This window comes from Pleuronectes platessa, chromosome 1 (genome assembly GCF_947347685.1).
Source record: "Pleuronectes platessa chromosome 1, fPlePla1.1, whole genome shotgun sequence".
Classification (NCBI taxonomy): domain Eukaryota; kingdom Metazoa; phylum Chordata; class Actinopteri; order Pleuronectiformes; family Pleuronectidae; genus Pleuronectes; species Pleuronectes platessa.
This window is the reverse complement of record NC_070626.1, coordinates 20071626-20082091: the sequence shown is the minus strand read 5'-3', so window position 1 is coordinate 20082091 and position 10466 is coordinate 20071626. Positions and strand designations below refer to the sequence as shown.

Below are 10466 nucleotides of genomic sequence, written 5' to 3'. Positions count from 1 at the left end.
TGCCATAAAGCTCCATAGCAGCGTTGATGCACACAGCTGTTGTCAGGCCAGTGTTGCGTGTTTGGAATGGTAAGCTTCCTGGAAGCACCTGGCACAGTGGAACATTGGCGGACATGATACCACGCAGCATGCAGGCCTCACTCTGTTCGGCACTCCACTGACCAACACTGCATCCTGTATCACTCAGGATGTCAACAAGACACTGTCAGTTCAGCCAGGTTATCTCAGAGCAGAAATAGACAGTTCTCTGTTAGGTATGGCTGCTGCAGTATATAGGTCTGAGTCTGGTGATTGACTGTAAACTGATGCAATGTTTCCAAAATGACATCCTGGCGATAGGCTGCTGTGTTGAAATGAACTGTATTGTGAGGAGACAGTGATAATAGCTCAGGACTGGAATTTTTTTCAAATGTCATTGTACCAGTGCACAATTTTACAATTTATAAAGCTGTTAGCATAGGTAATCGATGTGAATATTCCACTGGGCCAGCTAATGTTTCCTTCACAGTATCACATTACAGTAATTTGCTAATAATACTCATATTGTAGTGACATATTTTATAATAGAAGGGACTTTTTAAAATGAAAATATACCCAAGACTCTAAAAAACAATGAAAGTAGATAAAAAAAATAATAATACAATATACTACATGAATTGGCAGTGGAAGTAAATTCGCGAAGATTGGAATGAAATGTTATGGTCTGCTATTCTATTCACTGGCTACAGACTATTTTGCGCGACTAAAGTATAATTTTCTCACTCCAGCGCTTGATCTAATTGATTTTCCTCAGGCTGCACAAGTTATTTCTCTCCATGAATAAAGAACATTCATGTGATAGACGATGTCTGACGTAGCAGTGACAGTCCTGGCTGTGTAGGAACAAGAAAGCCCAGCTAGACTGAAAACCCAGCAGTGTGCTGCACGACAGAAGTTGTTTTATATCTTTTAATATGGAGTTTGGAGAAAGAGACTTTTGTTTCGTTAATGTTTTGAAAAGTTAGCCTGCAGCAGAACATCTGCAACAACCGCAGGACTTTAATGTCACTTGAGCCCATTCGAGCACTTCACACAGAGCTCTGCAGGTACAAGTGTGTGTTTACAAAACAGCAGAAACCAGACAGAGCAAGTGGAGTCCATGTTGGGGACACAGGTTGTCTCTGTGTCCTGTGATCACATGTCATCTCACTATACCGTCTCCCTTCCTGCAGACATGCCTCGCCAGTTCCCAAGGGTAACTCTTAGTGAGGCCCAGAAAGAGACTCAGATGCTGGCAGAGAAGGTTTATGCATCTGCGTTAAAGGAAGAAGACACCAAAGATGCCTTATCAATGTTCAGCGTGCCTGAGGACTGCCCCATCGGCTTCCAGCAAGCCCTGGAGAACGAGCTGCTCAAGGAACTGGCGGAGCAACAGTCAGAGCAGTCTACCAAGAGGTAGATCTTTCTCCTGGTGTGGCACCAAATCACAGACAATCATCTGACACACAGATCAAGGTCATAAATTATCTTTTTCTTTGCAGGAAGAAAAGCTTGAGGATGATTCGCTCCCAGTCATTGGGCCTGCAGATGCCACTGAGTTCAGATTGGATGAGGCCAGTGGCTGTTACACCATACCCGTCCCCAAGCTCCACCTGTTCATCAGAGACAGAAAACCGCCTTGATTACCAGAGGGTCACTATTAGTGGTGATTACTGTGCTGGAGTAAGTACTGTAAACCCCAGCATTAACCTCTGATCATTAGAGTTAGAGAAATGAATGGCCTTGCAAATTTAAATATACATACATTTGCACAATTCCCAGCTGAGACGAGACAATACTTGCCTGATTGTGTTTTGGGTCCTTTCCCCATTCAGATCACAGTGGAGGACTATGAACAGGCTGCCAAAAGTCTGTTAAAGGCCCTGCTTATTCGTGAGAAATACTCAAAGCTGGCCTATCATCGGTTCTGCAGAACAACGACTCAGTTCCTCCGCAGTGCTGAAAACATTCCATGGCGCGAGGAGGATGAGGTTCAACCAGGTTTGAAGCGTTTGAAGCATTTATAATGTATATATAAATATATATTTATAAAGATGAATGACATGACAGCTCCCTGTGAGTGAAGCCAAAGTGTCTCGATCGCCCCCCTGGTGGCTGGCTACATTATTGGCCATATATCCCAACTCCTTTATGTTAGCAGACGGGACAGGGACCAAACTACAAAGTCGAAACACACGACGACGATGACTTTGGCACAAAATGGCAGCATTCATGTCTGGGTTATCTTGGCTTCATTTCTGGATAGTGGGAGGAAGTAGAGATGCGTCCTCCATCTTTATATGCAGTCTACGGTTTGAAGCACCACTCACTGATTTCTGATGTGGTTTGTATGACAGTAACATAACAATGCCCTGTCCTCCAGATATGTGCCCGTGCCCATTAGGTGATGAAGATCCCTACAGCATGGACAACATCCCAGAGAACCTCAACTATGAGCTGGAGATGAAGGATGGAATAGTGAATGTGTACGACAACGCTGAGGCGCTGATACAAAACCAGCCCCATGACCTTCCTTATCCAGACTTAGAAACATTCGCCATCGACTTCGGCCATTTGCTGGCCATGATTGCCGATGGACCCACGTAAGTTCACGCTAAAGTTATACTGGTTGTGGAAAAAAACAGCCCTTGTTGCAAAACTGGTAGTTTCTGCCTAAGTAGAACTTAATCACACACGTACCAGTTGCGTACGATGTACACCAAGCTCCACTTTCATTTTACAGGAAGACTTACTGTCACAGACGACTAAATTTCTTGAGCTCAAAGTTCTACCTACACGAGATGCTCAACGAGATGGCCGAGCTAAAGGAGCTGAAAAGTGTTCCTCACAGAGATTTCTACAATGTCAGGAAGGTTAGTCCAACCACTGATGTCATGAAGAGTTTGAAATCCAATATGGTTTCCCAAAGGTAACCTCTGGAAAAATACTTAACATAGGACGTTACATTCTGAAGGAAGACATTTTAAAGCACACAATTTGTCCAGCAGACAGGCACGTGCACAGACATTTTGGGGGGCAGGTGCTCAAACCCCCAAAAAAGGGCACCTATCGCCAAAATTATTTATGAAATTAAAAATAAAAATAATAAATAAATAAAAAACACAGTAGGATATTTTCAACTTATATATTTATTTTTATTAACAAACAAACCAAAATTATCAATTTGAATAAATAAATGAATAACTGGCCAAAACAGACAAAACAAGGCAATATTGAATAACCAAATAATATGTTAGGGTTAGTGTTAGGGTTAGTGATGTGATGGGCTCCTCTGGACCAGGTAGGGTTACTGATTCTCCCTCATCTGTTTTACTAGTTGATGGCCTGATCCAAGATAAAAGAGAGCTGCTACCCTGAGCTGCTTGCTCCAGTTCCCTGTCCTTCTGCTTTTGGAGTTTCTCTTTTCTTGACATTATGCTGCAAATTTTGTAAATGAGACAAATCAATGTTGTGCATAATTATCAAGAGTGACTTACATAATCTCTATAAAGCTGACAACACAGTACACACAATTATTTTTTACTGTTTTCTGACACTAATAATATACCACAATTTACCTCACCAGACTGTCATGTAGCTCAACTTAAGACCTACCTTTCATTTCAATAATTACGGTTTTAAATTAAACAAAACTAGAGAATTTGTCTAATTTGTTGAGAGGGCTTGTTAGCGCCGCGGAGCATGTCGGGGTGAAATTCTCACAGGAACTCAAATAACTGCCCTGTCAGATATCAAAACACATTTGGGGGGAATTGATGACAGAGAGAGTAATTTGTATTCTTAAATATTGATGAATGAAGAAAAAATTGGGCTCCAGCAGAAGGGCACTTTTCTCATCCAGGGCAAAAGGGCCAGTGCTTGAGCTCCACTAGGGGTCTATCTGTGCAACTGCCTGCCAGCAGACTTAACATATTGCTTGTTTTTCTCAGGTGGACACACATATTCATGCAGCTGCCTGTATGTCTCAGAAGCACCTGCTGACTTTCATTCAGAAAACGTATAAGACCGATGCCGACCGTGTGGTGCTGGAGACGGCCGGACAAAAGGTTACTCTGCAGGAGGTTTTCCACAGCCTCAATAAAGACCCATATGACCTGACTGTGGACTCTCTGGATGTACATGCGGTGAGAATGCATAAACGTGTACATTATGTTTTCATTAAAAACTGTGCTGTGTTAATTAATAATGGTGAAATGAGGTAACAATTTTTGGAACAACACTGTCGAGCTCTATTCCTCCTCTAGTTTTTTTTTTTAATACCAGAATAATTACTTTACCATACCTGACCACCCAGGGTTAATAATTATGTATAATTTATTTGTAATGCATGCATTTGTTCCCAGGGGAGACAAACCTTCCACCGGTTCGATAAGTTCAATTCCAAGTATAACCCAGTGGGAGCGAGTGAACTTCGAGAGATCTTCCTTAAAACAGACAACCTCATTAATGGAGAGTATTTTGCTCGGATCATAAAGGTATCAAGTCATGTTATCCTGCAGTTTAAGTAAGAACGTATGCAGGGACGGTTGAAAACACTCTACTTCTCTCTTTTAATAGGAAGTGGCCCATGACCTGGAGGAGAGTAAGTATCAGCATGCAGAGCCTCGGGTGTCCATCTACGGACGCTGTCCAGAGGAGTGGGACAATCTGTCCAAGTGGTTCATCCATCACAAAGTTCACTCTCCAAATATGAGGTGGATCATTCAAATACCCAGAATATAGTGAGTGCCACTGATAAGCAAAATAATCGAGTCGAATTGGTGAAAATATGAAATCTTGAAATTGCCCAAATGTTTTTTTTAATGTTTTTCAGTGACATTTTCAAGTCGAAGAAGCTGGTACCTAATTTTGCCAAGATGCTAGAGAACATTTTCCTTCCTCTGTTCGAAGCCACTGTTAATCCACAGGAGCACAAAGAACTGCACGTTTTCCTCAAATACGTAAGATGTCCTAAAAGATGAATTTTCACTGCTATTAAAGTACAACCACTTTACATTAACTTAGTCAGCATCCAGTGTATAAATGTTTACAAGTACAATTATAAGAAATTTGTGTTGTATTGTTTTTAAATATAGTATAAGACATTTGTAATAATACAAAATAAGTCTTCAACTTTTTGATTTAATTTGAATGTGATAAATTACATTTGTGAGATGGTTTTATTTTTTCCTTAACACTGGCCAGACTTCAACTCCACAATTTTGTGTGTGTGTCTGTTTGTGTGTGTGTGTGTGTGTGTGTGTGTGTGTGTGTGTGTGTGTGTGTGTGTAGGTGTCAGGCTTTGACAGCGTCGACAACGAGTCCAAACACAGCGATCACATGTTCTCCTTCAGGAGCCCGAAGCCAGAGCAGTGGACTACAGACGACAACCCTCCCTACAGCTACTACCTGTTCCACATGTATGCCAACATCATGGTCCTCAACAACCTCAGGAAGTAAGAGCTCATCCTCCTCTTACTACACACACCTCAGTACAGGACGGTTGACTTTAGAGTCTTTAGCAGCCGACCTGGTGAGTCCTGTACCAGTGAGGGGGACACTCTACTTTCTAGAGCTCTCATTGAAGGAAGTGATCAATCATGTGACAGCAAGAGGATTCCAAGTATAGAACAACCAGCTGATGAGAGTAGCCGGAGCATCTCAATATAAAGCTGATATCTATAAACACAAGGATGAACTGAACGACACTCTTCTGATTCTCTCGTGTGTTGATTGTGTATTATGTCCTTGTGTGTCAGGGAACGTGGACTGAGCACCTTCCAGTTCCGCCCACACTCTGGAGAGGCTGGATCCATCACTCATCTGGTCTCTGCCTTTCTCTCTGCTGACAACATCTCACATGGACTCAACTTGAAAAAGGTACCCGACATGCGTCTAGAGGGTTATTTTTAAACCCTGTGTTACAGTTTTAAGTTCAGATGCAGAATCAATCAGGAACAAGGAGTAGTGCTTCCCAGAGCAGGGAGCAAACAGCGCCCCCTCTTGGACACGGGCCTGGGAGCTAAAGCAGGTCTTAATTTAAGATGGTGTTTCTCTTTGCATCACTTGTATCATAGCAGAGAAGTAACAAGTGAGCGAGAGAACAATATAGGCTACGACAAATGTTTTATTATTATTTAACTTCCCTCCTCTGCTCATTGTTCTCTTCTCTATTGGCTCATCCAACTATTTTTTTTTCTTGATTATTTTTTCTTTTGCCTTACTTATTCATTCTTTTAATAATATTTGTAATATTACTTTAGTTTGAATTTTTCTTTTTGCCATTTGTGTCAATGCCATTGATCAGAATAGGTAAGTTTGAGTGTCTCTTTACTTTAGGCCGAAAAGCTACGTAGCTCAGCACTCAGAGCAACATTTTGAGAGCAATTTTTTTTAACTTGTTTATCAAACGCTTTTATAATCATGGTTAATGATGGATCAGCCTAAAATTTTGACAATCTATAAAGAGAATATTATAATTACAATATACGATTATTATATACAATTATATATGTCCACGTATGTTTCCTCAGAGTCCTGTGTTGCAGTACTTATACTACCTGGCCCAGATGCCAATTGCGATGTCTCCACTCAGCAACAACAGTCTGTTCCTGGCATACTCCAAAAACCCTCTGAAAGAGTTCCTGCACAAAGGCCTGTGTGTGTCCCTGTCCACAGATGACCCCATGCAGTTCCACTACACCAAGGTACAAACAAACAAGTAACACAGTGTTGATGCCTTTCAGTGTCTCAAATTCATGATGTGATATCGCGCTGGACTCTAGCTCGAGCTTTGCAGTGCAGGTCATTCTTATGTGTTGTCTGTGTGACTCTAGGAGCCACTGATGGAGGAGTACGCCATCGCAGCTCAGCTGTGGAAGCTCAGCACCTGTGATGTTTGTGAGATAGCCCGGAACAGTGTTCTGCAGAGTGGACTGTCTCACCAGGTACAGAGACACTTCCAATCCACATCTCCATCATGTTTCAACAAGATTCGACACATTCGTCTACAAATTTTTTTTATTTATTGTTTATTGACAGGAGAAGAAGCACTTCTTGGGCGAGAACTACCTGAAAGACGGACCTGAAGGGAACGATATCCGTCGGACCAATGTGGCACAGATCCGCATGGCTTACAGACACGAGACACTGTGTAATGAGCTGAGCTTCATAGTGGAAGCGGTGAAGTCTGAAGTCGAAAATCCCCAAAGTGACTAAAACAGACATCACATTAGTCTACGCATGATGAGCTCAAACTTACCTCCATTTAGCTTTATTTTGAAAAGTGCCATTTAGTGACTGTGATGGTTAAATAACAATACAAAAAAACATATCCTGTCAGTTAAAGTACAATGTTAAGCTGGTCACATGTTGAAAAAACAAGGTTATGGTTGGGTCTCAAGGGTTTAGACAAAACTGTACAGAACTGCATGTGTGTATTATAGTTTCACATACTTGTCATCACACAAAACCTACTATGTATAAACACTTGTACTTTACACTCCATTTCATGATAGGGGTGTGTGAAATAAACTGTTGGAAACATGACACCTTTCAGGTACTGTATACACAGGCATATTGTCCATAAGAACACTTGTTGAGAGCTTTCCACACTGTTAGTTCAGACAGGTCTGATAGGAGAGATGGATGATGTCTGGTACACTTCCTTTGTCTCTGCCTTAAATAGAAAGAGGTCTCAGTGATATCTAAGCTGTTAAAAAAGTGCTTACAAAAGTTTATTTGACACGTATCCTGACGGTCTAGAGCAGCAAACACAATTTAAAAAATAGTAAAATCATCATTCTTTAAAATGATTGGATGGCAAACATCGCCATCTAGTGGCTGGACAGCACCAGTTCATGACAACAGATGATAAACATCCAGTGCAACTTGTACAAAAATAAAACGCTCTTTAGGGTCATTCTGTTACATCACTATCAGACAAATTAAGAGACACGTCTTTGTCCTCGTCCTCCACTTGTATCTTCTCCTCCTCCTGAGCGTCCTCCTCGGTTTGCTCCACACTCTTCACACACGTCCAGTCTTCTGTCTCGATGGACTCCTGCTGCTGTTTCATGTCAAGGCTCTGAGACCCAATCCTCCTCCTGTTTAAAGAGAGGAAAAACATACAACATACTGATATATATAATAATAACCAAGGTAAACCGATATGATAAAAGGAACAGATCACTATCCTTCAGTACCAACATATAATTTAACAAATAAAAGACCTAGGTAATAATTTTACATTTTCATGTAGAAAACCACTTACGACTTCAGGTAGACAATGAGGATAATCGCAGTAAGAAGAAGGCCGCAGGTTGAGGTGATGAGAACAACCTTTCCTGGAACATTAAAAACATGAGAGGAACAGAACATAAGTCATAAAAAAATAACATCCAAGCATTTATGATAAAAGGTCTTTAGTTATATATTTTTTTACAAGGTAAAAACAAATTCAATCACAGATTGTATTCTTGGGAGGAAGACTCTTGTACCTCCTGCAGAGCGAATGGCACTGCCGACGTATCGGGCTGGTACCGCCTCCTTGTCTCTGGTTTGAGGAGCTGAGGTAGAAGAGGAGCGAGGCGAGGAGGAGGAGGAAGACGTAGACTGTGTCGTCTGGGTGGAGTTTGTTTGCTCTGAGTGATCGCTGCTGTTCAGGGGGCTGGTAGTTGTTGCATCCTTCAGTTGGGTTACTGCGTCTGTGAGTGAAGACCATGACAGATTCGAATGTTTACTATAAATACATGTCATTTTATGAATGTAAATCAATTCATTTGTTTTAACAGTGAGGGAAAACTTCTATTTGCCTCCCATAGGCAGCGATGTACTGATTTTGATATCCTTATATAGCTGTACTGACAGAGTGTAGGAAAATATTCAAACTGTATTTCTGAATGGTTCTAATGGTACGTCATTGATACACATTTAAAATTAACATTCCCTCTGAATTCAACTGTACTTTACTTTCATTATCTTCTCACAGATTTTGAAGCAAAATAGTTTTATTTATCCCCAAATATATAGAATAATTAAAAAAATGCAGTGAATCTAAACTGAGTCTGAGATTTACACATTAAATCTTCAATAACCTGCTGTAATTAAATGAGGGTTAAAGCACTAGAGAGAATTGAAGATAAACAAGTAAATACCTGATTCATTGAAGCAGAAGACATCAAAACGTTTGGTCACCGAGGCTCGCCATGTCACCAGACCTGTCCGGCTTTGTCCACAGGTAGAAAGTGACTGGATGCGGGGAATGACTGCAAGATGTTCATCAATCCATCCAAACCTACACAAAATAAAAAATATTAACCCCCTGACAACAGGCTTATTTTGATCTGACTGAGCTGATCCTGGGCCTTTCTTCTCTGGTCCTACCTGCACGTTTCTAATCCTCTGTTGAGCGCGGTCTTCACTTGGGCTTTGGAGGCGATGTCCACTCCCAGGGACGAGCAGAGGCTCCGAGCTTCAGAGGCATCGAAGGCGTACTGAGGCTGGTTGAGGTGATTCAAGGAGCTGACCTGGAAAACTCCAGCAATACTTTGGTCCATTGCTGGGAAAACTGGAACAAAACAGCAAATACAACTTGTTCAAATTCAGGATGAACTGTAATATGATAAAAAAAACAAACATTTTACTCCTGCATATACACGGTTAGTTACATGGTAGAAATATACAAAGTGATAGATATTAAATCAGGTGGAAATGACTCACCTCTGATGTGGCTGCTGTCAATACTTTGACCACAGATGACTGAAGTAAAGCACAACACAGCTGGGAGGCAAAGCCAGATCATATTCATGACTGCTGCGAGTGGAGGCGGACGACAAGTGCTGCACAGTTAATGTGTCTCCGTGCCAAATGACAGGGTTAAATAGAGTTGATTCTGTTCACTGGAGTCTCTGGACGCTCATTGTCAGAAAGTAGAGGAAAAGGAAGAGGGAAGTGCTGCACACAAGTCAGATTATGAGACCATCATATGTCCTAAGAGCAGGCCCCGGGAGACACAGATATAAAACTAATATGTCAGCAGGACACAACGCTGAGAGAAATTCATGTGGAAGGAAGGTTATCACAGGAACTTTCAATATTGGTGCTTTCATGAACTGGTGTGACCTTCACTTCTGGCAAAGAGAGAAAAAAGGAGAATGATGCGAGCAGTGGGAAAAGTGATACAAGTATTTTTCTCTTCCACGTACTTACATACGTACTTTATTATACTATGTTAACCTTTGGTTATTATTATATTCATATCAGCTATGGAACGATTCTTTGCTTGCTGTAAAAGGAGTAGAATTTGCTCAGAGTCAGATCAAAGAAAGGAAGGGGGGGAATTCTCGTGACCTAAACAAAAAGGATAATTTGAGCTGCTCCTTAAATTCAAGACTTGAACAAGAGCCTTCATTTGAATGCTATAGATATCCCTTCCCTTTGTTGAATGT

General features: G+C 41.3%; 2 protein-coding genes across 2 annotated transcripts; one reads left to right on the top strand and one right to left on the bottom strand.

The window, feature by feature from the left end:
• The first annotated feature begins 1201 nt into the window (after positions 1-1201).
• On the top strand, positions 1202-7907 carry ampd3a (adenosine monophosphate deaminase 3a). Its single transcript, XM_053419184.1, has 14 exons — positions 1202-1434; positions 1521-1701; positions 1854-2019; positions 2402-2621; positions 2762-2891; positions 3969-4163; positions 4383-4514; positions 4597-4760; positions 4853-4979; positions 5311-5474; positions 5778-5898; positions 6552-6725; positions 6855-6965; positions 7060-7907. The coding sequence occupies exons 1-14, from the start codon at positions 1214-1216 to the stop codon at positions 7234-7236; spliced, it is 2283 nt and encodes a 760-aa protein (XP_053275159.1). The 5' UTR covers positions 1202-1213; the 3' UTR covers positions 7237-7907.
• Positions 7025-9972, bottom strand: lyve1a (lymphatic vessel endothelial hyaluronic receptor 1a). Its single transcript, XM_053419197.1, has 6 exons — positions 9739-9972; positions 9403-9586; positions 9174-9313; positions 8517-8723; positions 8291-8363; positions 7025-8123 (listed from the first exon to the last, which is right to left on the bottom strand). The coding sequence occupies exons 1-6, from the start codon at positions 9824-9826 to the stop codon at positions 7937-7939; spliced, it is 879 nt and encodes a 292-aa protein (XP_053275172.1). The 5' UTR covers positions 9827-9972; the 3' UTR covers positions 7025-7936.
• Positions 9973-10466: the final 494 nt, after the last annotated feature.